Source organism: Petaurus breviceps, unplaced genomic scaffold (genome assembly GCF_028583685.1).
Source record: "Petaurus breviceps papuanus isolate PSGF00001 unplaced genomic scaffold, PetGlider_PUasm1.0 173, whole genome shotgun sequence".
Classification (NCBI taxonomy): Eukaryota; Metazoa; Chordata; class Mammalia; order Diprotodontia; family Petauridae; genus Petaurus; species Petaurus breviceps.
The window spans coordinates 3055889-3073937 of NW_027185759.1; the positions used below are offsets into that span (position 1 = coordinate 3055889).

The 18049-nt window shown below is 49.2% G+C and overlaps 1 protein-coding gene across 1 annotated transcript in view; it reads left to right on the forward strand.

Annotated features, from left to right (window-relative positions):
• Window positions 1-18049, forward strand: part of ATP13A4 (ATPase 13A4) — an 87494-nt gene that overhangs the window by 22391 nt on the left and 47054 nt on the right. Inside the window, exons 3-7 of the mRNA XM_069083214.1 lie at window positions 1525-1698; window positions 12034-12180; window positions 16501-16571; window positions 16655-16735; window positions 17658-17727. Coding sequence (XP_068939315.1) covers window positions 1525-1698; window positions 12034-12180; window positions 16501-16571; window positions 16655-16735; window positions 17658-17727 — 543 coding nt within the window. The remainder of the gene's footprint in view (window positions 1-1524; window positions 1699-12033; window positions 12181-16500; window positions 16572-16654; window positions 16736-17657; window positions 17728-18049) is intronic.

Here is an 18049-nt window from a genome sequence, read left to right on the forward strand (position 1 = left end):
GAGCAGTTGTCTGGCCGAGCATTTCTGACGCGTCTTATTGTTCTTTATGTCTGCTCTAACCCTCCTTATATTTGCCACATGGCTGAGCTGATTTGGGCTCTCAAAGACTGTCCCAGCAGAGCAGAAGCTTGGCCAGGTCCTGCCAAGATGGCGGGCTTTGAGTCTGACCTCAGAGGGCCAGCCCAGTCCATCAGTCTGTCAGCCCATTTACAGCCAATTAGTCAGTCCATTAGTCAGTCAATCAACATGCATTTATTAAGCATTTAGAACTTGCCAAGTTCTAGGGCTACAAAGAAAGGTCCTTTCTCTCAAAGATCCCATTCTAATGAATGGAGTAAGGGAGGGAAGGAAGGAGGGAGACAATGTGACAAAAACTCTATATGTACGAGATACATCTCGACACATAGTGTCAATGGAAGACAGACTCCAAGGGAAGATATGAGCAGTGTCAGGGGATGGGGTGGGGAGAGGCAAAGGTGAGTCTAGGAGGTGGCCAGAATGTTGAGATGAAGAGAGAGCCTTCCAGGCATGGGGAACATCAGTGCCATGACCCAGAGGCAGGGGAGGGAGGCCTAGGGAACCTCTGCCAAGAAGGGCAGGAGACCCACCAAAACCAAGCTCTTGATGTAAGACAGCGTTGAGGAGTAATTTTTCAGAAAGAAAAAAGCTCAGAACAATATGGAGGGAGGAGAGAGCCTGGGAAGCTGTTGCAGCAGAATGACTGAGACTGAGGAAAACAGAATTGGGCAAAGGAACCTGGGAGTGCAGAGAGCTGGCTGCTCTCAGGGCAATGGGAGTGCATGGGAATGGGTGAGAACATTAGAACTGGGCCAAGGAGAATCACAACTACATTCAATGGGCACCAGGACCTGGAGCAAACTTGGCAAATGCAGGGGCACAACGTGAACCCAACCTGGGAGGAGCTGGGAGCCGGCAAAGCCCCAGTGGCAAGAAGCCAGTGAAGGGGACGGGCTCTGGAGGAGCCCGGGGTGCCAACCATCCCCACTGGCTCAGGAGGTAACCTCCCCTAAGAGGAAAAGGAAGGGCTTTGGGAATGGGTCACTTTGGCATTCATCTAAGGGGCGCAGAACTCATCCTGAAAAACTTCCAGAGAGTGAGAGAAGCCAGGCAGATTCATGTGTGTTCTCGTGAGTTACTGGATCCAAGATCAGGGGCCATTCCTCTCATTTTACAGATGAGGAAACAGAGGCACAGAGATGAGATCATTACTCTCTCCTAACTGCGTGTGCTAGTTCACTCCGCTCAGTTCCCTTAGAAGCTCCTCAGGGGCTGGGATGTTCTAAGGAGGGACCCTAGAGTCACGTAATTTCTCTTAGCCCTCATTGTCTTCTGTACAATGGGGGTAACAATCACAGCCACCTCCCTGGTTGATTGTGAGTCCCCAGTGAGATAATGTAGGTAGGGGCTTTAGAAAGCTGAGCGATTGTTTTCTCTTCTCCATAGGATTTTGACAGGGAATTGAATGATTTAAGCTTGCATTTGGACCTTTTGGTTGTATTTCAGGAAATATTTGGTTATCGAACTGAAGGCTGCCGGAAGACCCTGTGCATTGCTGGCTACCTGTTTTCCTGTGGGATCCTGCCCTTGATATTTTACTGGCGACCAGCCTGGAGTGTGTGGGCCAACTGCGTCCCATGTTCCTTGAGAGAAGCCGATGTTGTCCTCCTCAGGACCACGGTAGGTGCCCCTAGGGCTGTCCTTGCTCCTGGACACTGCGTGAGGGGAAGGACTTTTTATGAGGGACATGCTGTTCATGTTTAGAGTCAGGTGGCAGCTGGCCAAGGGTCTGAATGATGGTGGAGATGAAAGTGAGAGCGGTTCAGAAAAAGCCAGTGTGGACATCAGCCTGGGACAAAGGGCGGAAGTGGCAGGGGCAGGGCTGGGACTCGGCCCGGAGCCTTCCAATATCAGTCTCTCCCTCTTACCCACGAAGGTCTTATCCTTCTAAGTGGGACCGATCCTGCCTTCAGTTGATCCTGAGTCTTAAAACCTTTGTTAGGAGGCCTGGGTGAGAGGCAGGGAGCATGGCAGCTGCTAGCACTCAGGCTGGGCCAGGCCAGGACACCTTCAGTGGCTCCTCTGTCCCTTCAACCTGGCATCTGCTCCTCCCCCATTGCTCCAGACTCTCTAGCTTCAGTGGTTTCTTTGTTCTGGTCACTGTGGATGGGCCACTTACTGTTCTCTCTGCCCCCTGTCTTCATCCTGCCATCCCCGACTTTTGTGTTTTTGCTTTCTCCATCCCCTTCATGTGAGCTTGAGCCCAAAAAGGCCCTGGCGGAAGGGTGTGGGCTTGTGCCCCAGGACCATCCATAAAGCATGCACGGTCACCCCTGGCAGCAAAAGTCTGTGCCCTGATTCCTCCTGGGCCTGACTTTTCTAGGACCGACACCTAACCACTGGGGACTGGCCTCCTTCCTTGGCTTGCCCTAATTGTATGCTCTGGCTCTGTCCCTGACCTTCCTGAGGGCACAGTGGTGCATGTACTGAAACTTCTCATTTGACGGGCCAATATCTGCCAGCTGCTGCCCACACTGGGTCATGAAAGACTTCAGTCCTCAAAGCCCGGGGGTGGTTCATGCAGGGTGAAGGGCCCAGAGGCCCTCCCTGAAACATGGAGGCATGCTACTCCCCACTGCCATAAATCCTGCTTAGTGTGGCCAGTATCAGGGCCCAGCTCGATGGGGCCTGGAAGGAAAGAGATGGACATCTGTCGCCATGTTCCCCTAGCCCAGCCTTGATGCTTCTAGTCGATGGGAGGGGGGTGGCGGGGTCCTGAGGCCATCATCCCATGGCTTCTGCCTCCAGGAGGTCCTTGTGATCCAGGCCAAGGTGCTCTGGTTGGAGTCTGGAGCTGAGTCCTCCCTCCTCATTTACCAGGTGAAGTGCACAGAGCTTCAGCCTTGCCCTGTCCCACAGGTGGCAAATGTCAGAAGAGAGGTTTGAACCATGGGTGATGGAAGAAAGCCCCCTTCTGGATGAGTTTGAGGATTTTGTCCCAGACCTCAGCAAGATCAACCACCAGCAAACAGCCCCAAGGCCTCAGAGGGAGCAAAGCTAGTCAAAGACAGGCCTGCTGCCTTCTCTAGGGAGGGGAAATCAAGATTAATCAAGGCTTTACAAGTCAGCCAGGCAGCCCCTGGCTGGACCTGATTCTGCACTGCTCAGCTCTGGGCAGGATGAGGCACCATCCCAGACCGGGTCTGAGAAGACCTCCACTTAGTGTGAAGGAGATGCCAGGGGAAGGAGTCTCAACCAGCCCCTCCTCCGCACTCATCTCTCACTCTCCCCAGCTCTCTTCTCCTCCTTCCTCCCCATTGGTCCAGCCCCTCCCCCGCCCTCCCCTCCCACTCTGAGCCCGAGGAAGGATGGTGCCCAAGCCAGGGTCACCTGAAGAAGATGCTTCTTCCAGCCCAGGCAGCGCATCCAGGGCTGTTTTTCCTCCTCATTGGAATTTTTCCTTTGTTCTCTTCAGCCCATCTCTACATGGGAACAGATAGAGTTTTTCCTCTAGAATTTCAGGACCTGGGACCTGTCCATACTTCCTTTAAATGAGGGGTTCTTAAACGGGATTCCACGGAAGCCCCTTAAGTGCTGTAGGTGGATTTTAGGGCATCCTTCAACTTGGATGGGGAAAAACCCTGCGTCTTTATTTCAATATCGTTTCCTTTGTAACCTCACAGATTGGCTAGATTTAAAAACGTTTGGTTTCCCGATGGAAAGACAAAGTTAAAGAGGCAGCCGGTGCTGCAGTGGAGAGAGGTCTGGATCTGAAGTCAGGGAGATCTAAGGTCAGAGCCTGTTGAGATTTTTCGGGCTATGTGGCCTGGCCAAGCCACCTCACCACTGCCTGCCTCAGTTTCCTCATCCATAAAATAAGGACCAGAATAGCATCTACCTTCCAGAGCTGATGTGAAGATCAATGAGATAGAAGTCTCTAGCTGCTGCTATTAGCAAACAACCTTGGCTCGGACCCCATGTCCGGGGGGGGGGCGGTGTGTCAGCTTCAGCCCAGTTTTCTCTCTTTCTCTAGCCCATGTCCTAGGGCTTCTCTCCATGGGTTCTGTGATTTCCTTCCCAGCCATGAATTAGAGCCAGTACAGGAGCACTTTGTGGTTCCTCCACCTTCTTCAGCCATTAAGGAAAGCCAAGAAGGTGTTGGCTGCTCTTCCAAGCAGATGAAAGAGCAGTCTCCAACACCTGTTAAGTGGTGAAAGGCCCTCTCCACTGCTCTGCCCTGCCTCTCTGCCAGGCTTGGACTGGTGCCTGTAAGCCTTGTGTATTTCTGGCCAGTCAGTCTCTAGCCTCCTCTGACCCAGTTCTGAGCCTTAGCTCTCCGGATACCATTTCTAAAGCTTGCTTTAGCTTATTTTTATTAGCCAATATAAATGAACAGTGTGATAGGGGAGAGCTGTGGAAATTAAGGCAATCTTCAGCTGCCTTAAAATAAGCATAGCCCCGAGGAACGGGGAGGCATTTGCACTGCTGCATGCTGCCCCTGAGCAGACCGCACCTGAGGGCTACGCTTGGTTCCTGGAGCAGAATTAAGAGGAGGATGCTGTGAACCCGAGCTTGTACCAAGAATAGCCAAGGTCCTACAGGTCCTTAGATTCAGCCAGCTGGTACAGTGACTAGAGTGCTGGACTTGAGTCTGGAAGATCTGAGGTCACATTCGACCATAGCCACTCACTAGATATGAGACCCTGGGCAAGTCTCCTAACCTCTGCCTACCTCAGTTTCCTCATCTGTAAAATGTGGATAATACTAGTATTCACCTCCTAAGGCTGTTCTGAGCACCATATGAGGCGATATTTGTAACATGCTTAGCAAATCATAAAGCACCATAGACATGCTACTATTCTCAGCAGCACCATTATTAGCATTATCATATGAACATCAGAAAGCTTTGTGAGGATTTTAACTTGAGAAGAGCAGACCCAAGGGGAGACAATCCCTGTTTGCAAGGTCTTTTTCTCTTTTTGCTGTTTTTCCCCCAAGGCCACCTTTGCATTGAAATCCAAGAATTACAGAATGTAGCTTCGTGGTGCTTTAATCTGGAAACTCTCATTAGAAGCAAAGAACCACAGAATGACAGAGCTGAGACATCTTGATGTTGGAAATAAAAACAATAATATTTAAATAGTATTTTCAGACTGTGATCTCTTCTGATCCTCAAACTACTGATCAGGTGGGGGCCATAGTTTACAGATCAAGAGATTGAGTGACTTGACCAGTTTAGGGGCAGCTTGTCATCCAATCCAACCCAGACCCGAGGGAAGCCTCTTCTCTAACACACCTGGCAAATTTATATAATGCCTACTCTGTGTCAGGCAGGTGTCTAAGTACTTTCTAAACATTGGCTCAGCTGTGTTGGGAGGCAGGTGCAATTATTACCCTCATTTTACAGATTGAGAAACTGAGGTAGGTGGAGGCTAAGGTACTCGCCCCAGGTCATGTAGCTAGTATCTGAGGCCACATATGAACTCAGATCTCCCTGACTCCATTGTCTCACCATGGTCATCCATGGCATTTCCTTCTGAAGCAGCCCCTTTCCACTTTTGGATAGGTCTCATTATTAGGAACTCACCCACATAGTTTTCTTTTCAGCATTTACCCTCCCCCCTTTTATTTCTGGTTCTTTCCTCTGGGATCAGACAAAATGAGTCCGATCCCTCCTCTGCCTGACATCCCTTCTTCAAACACTTTCCAGTGGGGGCTGTGCCCCTCCTTCCTCTTCCCTGCTCAGGACTAAAAGCCCATAGTTTCTTCAATTACTCCTGTGCTGGCATGGCCTTGCTTTCCTGGCTGCCTTCTTCTGGAAGCATTCCAGTGTGGGACTGTCCTTCATATACAGAATCTGCAAGTGCAGCCTGACCAGGGCAGACCACAATGGTTCTCACCTCCTCAGTCTTGCAAACAATGCCTCTCTCAATGAAGCTGGAGACCCACCACCTTGGTCCTTTTGGCTGGGCTGTCCTCGAGGCTGGCTCATGCTGAGATTGTGGTTCACTAGCACTTGATGCTTTGGGGAATTCTCCCCAACCCCACCCTTATCTCCTGTAAAACTAGACTGGCACCAGAGCTAGTCTCTTGCTTCTACTCACCCTTACTTCTGATGATGGCCCAGAACCCATCCAATGCTGTTTCTCTTTGACTTTGCATGGACCTAAACCATCTCTACTAATTCCTCCAAACTACAGAAGAGCTGATGAGTTATTTCTCCATTTGGCTGCATTCCTTGTATTGCCTGGTTTCACTTATAGGGAAGATGTAAGGATTGCTAAGATGAATTCCTTAAACATAATCGTGGCAGCGATATGTCCACCAGGAGGTCACTGGCAGTGATAGCACATAAGATGACCCCCTGGTAGACTCATGTTTATGGAGCACTGCCCCCTTTCCTTCTGTCTGTCCATAGCAGTGAATCAGAAGCTGGAGGGCTCACCTGACCAAGCACCACACTGTTTTCTTTGTCTTACTGAGGAAATCTATCAAGAGCTTCCCCACCTGGTGGTTAGATTACCAGGGATGAGCCTCTCCTCTCCTCTCCTCACCAAACTAGTCCTTTGAAAGCTGATGTTAGTTGGTTGCCAGGCTTAAACTCAAAACTTTTCTTGTGTGTCCGGATCTGGAGGATCTGGGATCCTAGGTCAGAGATTTAGATCTGGAAGAGATAGTAAAAGCCATGGCATCCAGCTCACTTTCCAGCTAAGGAAGCAGTTTAGAAAGTCTTAGTGATTTTCCCAGCATCACTCAGCTAGAGTCTGTCTGAAGTGTTATTTGAGTCTAGGTCTTTTCACTGCCAGGTCTATTCCTCTTTGCCCTACAGTGCACTCCCTTTTTCCACCAACACTCGGGTGTGACTGCCATGGACTTCACAAATCCAGGGTTCCCCTCGCCACCCCCCTCCCCCATGAAGTATCATAATGAACTTTCTGTGGATGACTTTTCATTGTTGTGACATCAGTGGGTGTGTTGCTGCTTCCCCACTTCCTTGAAAGGCATCAACCTTCCCAGGTGACTCCTGGATCATCATTATTGCATAAAAGTCCCAAATCTGCCTTCCTTCCTTGACACGGGGGTGGGCTTGCTTGGTTATGTTTTTTGGCACATTTACTGGAAAGACTAGAAAAACAGTTCAGGTCACAAGGCTCTTGGCTAGAGGCAAAACCGACTTTCTGTCTTCTTCCTCCTACAGCTGAAACTTTGCAAACCCACGAAGGTCCCTCACTTTGCCTTCCCTGTCCTGCCCCCCAACTAATCAGAGCAGTCTGAACCGGCTTCACTCTTGCCTTCTTGAGCTTGATTTCAACTTTAATTTTTAATTACTTTCTCTCATGTGTCATTTTGGATGGATTTGCTATGCTAGAAACTCTCCAAATAAATGAGTTTCTAAATTAGCCTTTATGTAATTAGACAAGAACTCAATTATTCCTAACATTCTTATTATCAGAGCCTGGGGTAAAAATATGCTTTGGGAACCCATGGTTCTAAAACTCCCAGCTAGGTCATTTACATTAAAATGACACTGAAAAAGGCATTTTATCAGATTAAATCACAATGACTGGACTATCCAGACTTCATGTTAAGGAGGTCTAAAAGGCGCCTGTCGGCATGGGCATGCATACCAGCAACCTGTTCTCTATGTCAGGAAATCAGCTATGGGGGTTTATCCTGTTCATTGTTGAAAGATTACAGATCATTATCACGGAGGTTATTAACTAAGTCATTTCTTAAAAAAAAAAATCAACCCAGAACTTGGAGTTGACAATACTCAGTTTATTTTCTGCTTGTCTCTTCTGATTAAGAGCTCCTAAGAGGTGAATTTTCCAAAAGATGAGAAATGCCATAATTATTTTTTTAATTTTCTCATTTCAAAGGTATTTTTATTCATTATTTATATATCTGAATTTTAGCCAGACTTGGCTTTGATACCACATTTCTATGCAAATAGCATGATTTGCATTCACTGGTAATTTGAAGTCAAAGACTGAAGATGATTTGTGGGGCTTAGCTCTGTATTATAATTATAGTACCATTTCTTTCTTCTTGAGTTCCCCTGCCTTGGGACATACTCTGGAAAGGCCCCTTTGGGTGCATGGGTGACCCCTGGGCTGGGCCTTGGCCTGGATCAAATGTTTGATAGGCTGGTAAGTCGGTCTCCATTTCATGGGAGACCAGGTTCAATGCTCCCTGGTTTGGGAGTAAGCAGCTAGGAAAACCCTTGGTAAATCATATGTGTTCTCCAAGATACCACCATGATCTGTGGTCTTGGTAATGTGGAAGTGTCCACCCCCCCTCCCCCTATCCCCACCATGATGGAAATGGAAACCCATAATTCCTATCCATCTTGGGTGACTTTTATTTATGTCTCCCCAAAGTTCCCAAAGAAAGTCCATTCACTATGCTGGGGGCCTTCCTTGGGCTCTCTTGCCATTCCACTGGACCACATAGACTGCTATCCCTCCCTCTTACTAGGTTATCAGCCCTTCATATTTTGGCCACATAGTTCTTTGATGACGCCTTTTTGCCCACTTCTGCTGCATAACTCCTTGCTTGTTTCTTAAGACCAGTTCACATCCATCATTCATCTCTCCATTGTTCTTTGACATGGCAAGATACGACCACTCTATACTTGACCCAGTTGTTCTGGCAGTAGAAACACACCAAGAAAGAATGGGAGAAATTATCCAGATAATTAAGGGTCAAAACCAAGTCAAAATGACTGCTGACAAAAACAGCCTCAGTTATGAATTATTCAGAAATCTCTCAGTTCTCTCTTTCATCTGACACAGCTTTGTCACCTAGGATCAGTGGCTTCATCAGCAGCAGGCAATCTTTGCTATGAAAGTTAGGACAGTGCATGGTGCTGTGGCCCCCACAGGTCTAGAATGGTCATATGTAGAGCATGTATTTATAACATACATGTATATTGTTCTATTATATATAACATACACACATTGGTGTGTAATACATGTTACATAATACATGTGAATATGCCTGCTGTCAATAGTGTAAAGATTCTTCCCTGACTCCAAGCTTCCTTTCAAAGCAGGGAATAAGAATGGTGCTATGGTCCCTAAGGGTCTAGAATGGTCACAGGTATAGCATATATTTATAACATACATGGAACATATTTTATTATATGTTTATAATATGTACACACTGATCTGTGTGTAATACTCATTGCCCTTCTCTCTAATGAACTGTCCTATCACCATTGAGGGGGCCGCCATATTCCCAGCCCCCCAGTCTCTCTGACCACCTCCTGCTTAGTCCACTGGCCACTCTGTGGCCCAAACCTGCCATCTCTTCTCTTGTCCAGATGCCCTCTCTCCATCACAGTTGGGTCAGGCTCTCATCCCTCACGACCAGAGAATCTCCACACAGCTCAGCTTGGTCTCCCTGCTTTGATTCTCTTCCTTCTCCCAGTCCATCCTCCAAGGCTCAGCTGACAAACATATCTTCCTGAGGCCCACGTCTGACTGGGTCACCTCCTGGCACTTACTGTGTGACCTTGACCAACTGGCTTCCCTGAGCTTTGCCTCAGTTTCCTCATCCATAAAATGTGGATAATAAGAACACCTTTGGCATGGGGTTGTGAGCATCAAATGAGATAATATATTTAGTCAAGTCAACAAGCATTTAGTAAGCTTCTGTTGTGTGCCAGACATTGTGCTAAGGGAAAAGAAACCGTCCCTGACCCCAAGGAGCTCACAATCCATTGGGGGAGACAAGAAGCAAAGCGCTCTGCACAGACAAGCTTGAAGCGGGATGATCTCAGAAGGGAGGCACTTGTGTCAGTGGAGACAGGGCAAGACTCCCTGTGGAAGAGACAATTTAACTGAGCCTTGAAAGGAGCCAGGAGGTGGAGAATTGCAGGCATGGGGGACAGCCAGGGTTGATGGGTGAAGTCAGGGCATGCAGGGTAGTTTGCTAAGAGTAGCAGGAAGGTCCACAGTGCAGCTAAGACCTAAAGGGAGTGGGAGGGAGGAAGGTATCAGAAGGCTGGAGAGGTGTGGATGGGCTGGCTCAGGAAGGTCCTTGAAAGGCAAGTGGAACGTTTTCTATATGACCCAGGAGGCAACAGGAGGGAGCCCCAGGAAGGTAGTGAATAGGGCTGTGACAGGGGCAGAGCTGCGCTGAGTGGGGGGTGGACTGCAGGTGGGAGAGACAAGGTGAAATATTTCATGGGTTTTGACTCTCGCCCTCTTTCTCCTCCTCCCCCTCCTCCTCCTCCTCCTCATCTTCCTCCTCCTTGTCCTCCTCCTCAGCTTTATTGTCATGCCTCCCATCTATCCTCTCTGCCCCTCCATGGGGCCCCTGTCACTCCAGAAGGAAGCCACATAACTTGACTTACTGAGACCTCTCCAGATCTGTGCGATCAAACCTGAACTCAGACCTCGCTGTTGCAGGATGATCTGTTGGCTCTTTGCTGATTTACTGGGTGTCCTGCTCCCCCCAGTGGCTGCCCCAAACCTTATCTTCTCACCTAAAGCCTCCATGAAGTCCCCTCTCCTCACCCACCATGGGGCCAAACTTTGCCAAGAAAATAGAGGCTGCCATTCCTGAGTCCCCTTCTCCTTCATTTCCACCCCAGATTATCCCATCATTATCCTCTGCTGCCTTTTCCTTTGCCCCAATCTCTTACAAAGTTGCTGCCTTTCTCACCAAGCCCAGTCCCTCATGTGTTACATTCTTGTGTTCCAGTCTTGCCCTTTCTTGTCTCATCCAGGAGTTGGACACTTCACTCACTCCTCAGTCCTAATCTGCAGTCTATCTGGATGGAAGAGTGAATAGACCACAAGACTTGAGTTCAAATCCTCCCTGAGATACCTATTAGGGGTGTGACCTGCTGAGACCATCATAATACTCTTACTATCTCTTTCAGCCTCAGTTTCCTTATATGTAAAATGGAGACAAAAACAGCACCTGTCTTACTGGATTGTTGTGAGGACCAAAGGAGATAACACAGAAAGTACATTGCAAACTTGAAAGCATTCTGGAAATGTGGGTTATTCTTTATCTACTTTTTATTGTTTGCTCCTTTTGTCCTATTTTGTGACCTCATTTGAGGTTTTCTTGGCAAGGATACTGGAGTGGTTTGCTATTTCCTTCTCCAGCTCATTTGACAGATGAGGAAACTGAGGCAGTGTGAAGTGACTTGCCCAGGGTCCCACAGCTAGGAAGTATCTGAGGCTAGATCTGACTTTTTGACTCCAGGAGTTCTCTCCCCTGCACTGCCCAGCTGGCTGTTTCTTAAACTTTCCGTGTTGTCTGCCGTGCCCAACATACCCTTTCTCCTCTTCTCTACTTAGAATCCCTACCGTCCTTCTAGCCAGAACCTCCTCTTACTGTAAACTTTTCCTGGTGCCCCTGCTTACTTTGTAGAGATTTTGTATGTAAGTAAGGTTTCCTTGGATTTGGAGCTGCAAGGGAATAGTCTTCTATTCCATTCTATCCCCCTGCCCCTATTTTATAGATGGGCGAACTGAGAGAGATGGAGAGGCTTTTCTAAGGGGCAGAGCCAGGATTCAAGCTCAGCTCAGATGATCCTGCCGCCCCATACTTCCTGTGCTCCCTGAGGGGAAGGGGGAAGAGGGCCAAAGACCACACCTTTTTAGAGAGGGGGTATGACGATCACGCCGGCTTCCCGTCATGCAGGGACGGGTTGAGAAATACAGATGCGAGCAGCGCACACTCCTTCAGGTAGCCCAAGTAGACTTCCCCACCTTTGCCAAGAGCCTCCGGTCATATGTAAATGCGCTGCTCATGTGCCGCTAAGTCCTTTGATAGATAATTAGGAAATTTTCCTCACCAAATCTCTGAATCCAACAGCTGCGATGTCTACTTAGGAAAAAAAAAAACCAGGAGAAACTCTCAACCAACCGCCCATCACACTATAGGAAAAGCCCTTTCCCGGAACCTGGGGCACTGTGGTGACTCCCTTCTGGGAAGAGCTTTGGGCTGATGGCTTTCCCTTTTCTCTTGGTGGCTGGGGGTCTATTTCACCAGGATGAATTTCAAATATATTCTCGAAAAAAGGTCACGTGGATCTCCCTGTCCTCCCTGAACGGCTCGGTCAGCCTCACCCGGGACCATCCCCTTATCGCCGACGAGGAATACGTCATCAACCGAGCCATCAGCCGACCGGATCTGAAGGTGAGACTACAGGTCTGGCGGAGCCTCCGAACCTCTTCGGTCCCCCAGAGTGTTAGAGATCGGAGGATTATGTTGGATGATGCTCTGGGGCCTCGGGAGGTGAGCCAAGGACCCCAGATACCTTGGCAGCCCATGCCCAGGCCCCAAAACAGTGTGAAAAAGTGAGGAGATCCCTGGCTCTCCAGTGGCAGGCCTGGGTTCAAATTCCACCTTTGAGAATGACTCCCTGAGTGACTGTGGACAGACCCTTTACGTGCTTCGGGCCTCTTTTCCCTCCTCTGTGAAATGAAGAGGTTGAGCTTGGTGACCTCTGGGATCCCCAGGTAGAATCTGCCATGATTGGGCTGCATTGGCAAAGCCTTCAAAGATCTGGAGCTAGGCCATGAGGAGAGATCAAAGACAGGCACGGGGAAGAGGGGTTTCTGTGTCTGGATTTATTTTAGAGTCCCTGGGGTTGCTTGACGGGGTACTCTGGTAAATGTTTAGTGACTGACTCTGTGGGAGAGAAACAAAAGGCCCCCAAACCCCAAATGAACATTACACGAGAAGTCCTTTCTGTAATCTGTAGAATGGATATTTCCTCCTTTACTCACTCAAGTCTGGGCAATCAAGGCAACGCTAACTCAGGCCCCAATCTGTAGTCTTTGCTGATTTCCGAGGTCTTTGGGTGAAATGTTCACCTTGTAAATTTAACAACCATCTTTCCTTGTGTTGTGGCCCATTTAACCAAGTTCCCCATCTACACAGTCGGGGTCAATGGGATGTTCTTCTTCACCTGCCCCTTCCTCTGTCTGGCCTTTCCCATTCTCCCTGGATGCTGGCACCTCCCTGTTATCTTGTATTTATTTGTGGATCTGTCCTGGGACTTGCTCAACTTTTCTGCTCCCATAGACTAGAAGCTTCCTGAGGGCAGAAGCTTCTCATTTTGTCTTTGCATCCACAGTATCCAGCTCAGCTCAGCGTCAGTGTTTAACAAATGTGCTGAGGGAAGCTAGAGGGCACCATAGTGCATAGAGCACTGGGCACAGGAGAGTCTGGGAGCCTCACATTTAGAGTTCAAATTCCACTCACACCCTTCCTAGCTGTGTGACCCTGGGCAAATCACTTCATCCAGTTTCCTCATCTGTAAAGTGAGAGAGAGAAGGAAATGGCAAATCACTCCTGTATCTCTGCCAAGGAAACCCCAAATGGGGTCATAGAGAGTCAGACATGACTAAAAGATGCCTGGACCATTACAACAGCAACTGTGTTGAATGACTCATTGATAGCCAGGGCAGGACTGAGCAGGGGACTTGCTCCAAATCAGCGAGATGGTGTTCCACCCTCTGGGCCAGCGTCAGTCCCCTGAGGTTCCCCCATTAGCACTGACATCAGTCCCATGGTGTTTTAAAGCAGGCAAAGCCATAGCTGATTAGAAGGGCATGAACATGAAATCCAATTTCCTGAAGTTCTTCAGGAGGCTGTATTAATTATTTTTAAATTATTGAAATGAAATATCTTCTGAAATGAAGAATTCTGCAAACAAATTTCTGTAGATCTGAACACGATCACAGACAAAAAGTGGAGGGGCCCATGAAGCCCCACACCCAAATGGGAGCCAGAGGACAGAAGAAGTGAAGCATGCAGGTCTGCCCTGTGGGAGAGGAAGCACCCCAGTGGGTCGAGCTGACTTAGGCTCATTCCTCTGAGACCAGGAAGGACTGGAGATGGCCATCAGGAATTTCCTTTTCATTGAGTCTAAAATCATTTCTCCCGTGTCTGCTTGGTGCCTGGGTCTCTGCTGGTTCAGAGAATGGAGGAAAGCAAAAAGCCCCAGTCTTCAAGGAGTGTCCATTCTTCTGGGCAGAAACCATATGTACAGAGATCAGCAGATAGAAAATGTAGATTGAGGAAATAAAAAAAGGCATTTCCTGATGGAGTCGGTGGGCATTGTGGCCATGGTGATCAGCACAGGTATCCGGGAAAAGCTGAAATTTGAAATGAGCCTTGAAGAAATGTTAGGGTTCTAAGAGCAGAGGGTGCTCCAGGCATAGGGCCAGTTTGTACAAAGGCATGGAGGTGGGAGATGCAATCTAGTGTATGGGGAACTGGATGAGGGACCTGAAAGGCCAACCAGTGGTGTTCATATTGTGTCCTAGATACAACCTGAGGCTCGAAGAAGTGGGGTAGGGGCCCTGAGACAATCCACTAGCCCAGTCCACTGGGAACCCAGCACCATGCCTGGCCTGGGATTCTCTGGAGCTCTGTGGGAATGTCTTCCCTTTACATCGCCTTTTGTTTGTACTGAGCTGCTGCCCTAGTAGTCTCAGACTGAGGCCTGCTGCGGGGAAGAGAGGTAGCTGTAGGGAGGCCAGCCTCTGCGTGGCAGGAGGAGGCTTGTGCAGACCTGTTTTGTCTGTGCCAGTGCACCTGGCAGAGAACTGGTTGGCACATCCATGGGCTGCACACCTGTTCCTTCTGCATTCCTCTTGGTTCTGTGACTCTGGGCTTATGGGTGTCTGCACTGGGAAGCGGGGAGTACCACCCCCCACATCTGAGTCACAGGTTCTGCTCAGAAACACATCTGCAACTCACTAGCCAAACAAAGAACTCTCTAACTAAATATGACTTATCTATGATGTGTGTGTGGGCTTCAGGTGACCGGTTCACATCTATCCACATGGCACGTACTTGGGGAGCTGTTCGGTGAAAGGAACCTGGGTAAGTTGAGGCCAGGTCCTTCTAGGTCCTTGGAATCCACTGTACGGGATCTGGACTTGAGAAGTCATGCCTACCCCAAGGCCATGTTCTTTGTGGTAGCATGTGGAGGGTGGCAGGGCCAATGGGCAGCTCTGACCATTCCCAGGAAGCAGGGAGATCCGTTCAGATTGTTACCTTGACCAGCTCCTAAATGACCACACATTTTGCTTAAAAAAAAGAAGTCATAGGAAGTAACTAGTTAGTTGATAGGGGATTTTTGGGGTTCTCTTCAGGGTGGAGGCCCTTCCATTCTTACAAAATAAAGCAGGGCCAAGGCTGCAGAGGTCATGGGATCCTCGCATTAGTGCTAGAAGGGACCTCAGAGGCCTCTAGGCCAACCCCTCCCAATTTCACAAATAAGGAAACAGGTCCAGGGACATGATGTGACTCCACCACAGGATCCTACATCTAGAGCTCAGAGGGACCTTAGAGGCTTAGTGTGGCATCTCATTTGACAGATGAGGAAACTGAGGCCCTGGGAGGTAGATGAAGGGGTTTGCCCAAAGCCATCGAGGGAGGAAGGGGCAGGGGTAGGACTAGAAGCCAGCTTGTATGAGTGAGAATTCTACTCTTACCACTCCCCCACCTGCCAGAAGGTCATTGGAGTTGACGCTGTGGGATTCAGGATTCTGTAACTTATTCAGGAGCTTCAGAAATGGCTCAAGAGTGTGGGGAGCCTAGCCCTGAGACAAAGGGGGAGCTCACATCACTACCAACTTCTATTCGTCAAGTCAGCAGACCCTCAGGGATGCTTCATGCCTATGCCCTTGAACCCACACTGTGAAGCTCGTCTCCCAGCCCCCTTTGTCTGCCCTTCTTGTCTGAGCAGGGAGTGGCCAGCCATTCTGCTAAACTTTTCCTGGCCCCAGGAGCCTCTGGGAGGAGTTTGCCTGGAGTCCCAAGGGCATGGAGGAGCTTCATGTGGGATTGGGTAAGAAAGGTGGCTTGGAGTCAGTCTGAGTAAAGCCTTGAATGCCATGCTAAGGAAGACCATGGGAAATAGGCATCAGTTGTTGGCATTGGTGTTCTCCAGTCATGTCCGAATCTTTGTGACCCCGTTTGGGGTTTTCTTGGTAAAGATACTGGGAGTGGCAATTTTTAGAAAGTTACAGACATTGGTGTGGATGGAAGAAAGTTATTTGTTGAATGCCTGACCTCTGTGCACCAGACAGTGTACGAGGAGCTGAAGATACAGAACGGGGAGGAAAGGGAAGGGAACAAGCATTCATGAAGCACCTGCTATATGCCAGGCACTGGGCTAAGCTCCTGATGAGCCTGTGAGGTATGTGTTATACAAGTATATCCAACACAATAAACTACCCCTACTCACAGGAGCGCACAGGTGCCCTAAGAAGGGTTGAGCTGGGTCTTCCTAGGGCTGCCTGTGTCTCCACCGTAGCATGCTGCCTTTCTTCTGTGTATCTGTCTGTACTCTCTGCTCCTCTCCACCTGTAGGATGGGGGCCTGTGGAGCCATCCCCAGGCAGCACAGCCAGACATCTGCCTTGGCCCCCGCCTGCCCCGGGGCCGGCTGCTGCTCTAGGCCTCTGCTCATGGCTTCTCTGGGCCTCTTTCTTGGCAGGTGAGGTATATTCAGGTGCAGAAGATCAGGTATGTTTGGAACAACTCAGAAGAGCGTTTCCAGAAGGTTGGGTGAGTTGAATCCAGAAATTGCCCACAAGGCTATGGCTTCTCGCCATCAGCTCGACAGCGACGGTCTCTTTCTCTCCTTTCAGGTGCCTGGAGGACGGGCTCACTGCTGCCAAGATACACCTGAAGTTTGGATCCGGTCTGACCAGAGAGGAGCAAGAGATTCGGTAGGAAGCCAGCCCTGCCCCATTGCCAGGGAAGGATGACAGGGAGCACGTGCTGAGAGGCCCTGGCCCTTAGAGGATCCACTCAGTGCTGAGCTGAGGGCTCTTCTGGCCAGTGAGGAAAAGGCCAACCTTGCTCATTCAGAGTGCAGGAGAACGTCGGCCCTTAGAGGGCTGGAGGCTTGGGAGAGCAGCCCCTCCGGCTCTGCTGTCCCCCTTTCCAGGCCCCTGCTCCTCCTGCAGGGAGGCATCCCTAGGCTGTCCTATGATGTGGGGAGGGGCAGAGGGATGGGGGGAGGAGTCTGCCTATGATCCTCATGCTTCCCTGTGGGATCAGAGACATGGCTCTGAGCTGAGATCAATGGTGGCTGACTTCAGTATAAGGGCTTCCCTTCCTTCCTCCAAAGACTCCCACATCTGCATTGGCTGCCACGTGGAATTCTCTGATTTCCACGTGGAGGAGGAGTGTGTGTGTGTGTGTGTGTGTGTGTGTGTGTGTGTGTATGTGTGTGATTGTCAGGCTCCTGGCCACTCACAAATGGTCCTTTATATGTGGGGTCCATGGGGACCCCTCCACGGTCCAATGGGGGAATAGAATCGAAGAGTCAGGACAGAAGCTGTAGTGTGCCAAGGGGCCCCTTGGTAGGTGTGAAAGAGCCAATTTGCCTTATTAACCATGAGCCTGCCAACAGTTCTGGTGAACATTAACCCCTGAGGAGAATCCGGTTCATCTGAGGGCGCCATGATTATTATCATCACTGTTGTTTGGCCAGTGCTGAGGATTCCTCTTTGCTGCAGGAGAATTTTGATCAGGGTGGGGATAGTTTCTAACTTGGGCAGGTTCTACTGGCTCTGAGGCATAGAGAGTGGATATAGATGGGACTCCTGGGCCGTGAAGCTCTTTGACCTTTACTCTCCCCGACAGGAGGCTAGTATGCGGGCCTAATGCCATTGATGTGGAGATCACACCCATTTGGAAACTTCTCATCAAGGAGGTAACCCAGGGTCTTCTCTCCTTTTCTCACTTGGCCACAAAGTATGTGAATGAGGGTTTTGTCTTCAAAACCAGCTCATAGATCTTTAATGATGATTAAAAAAAAATAGGTAGAGACAATCTTTTCTTTCCTTTCTTTTTTCCTCTTCTCTCATCTTTCTTCCTTCCTTCCTTCCTTCCTTCCTTCCTTCCTTCCTTCCTTCCTTCCTTCCTTCCTTCCTTCCTTCCTTTCTTTCTTTCTTTCTTTCTTTCTTTCTTTCTTTCTTTCTTTCTTTCTTTCTTTCTTTCTTTCTTTCTTTCTTTCTTTCCTCCTTCCTTCCTTC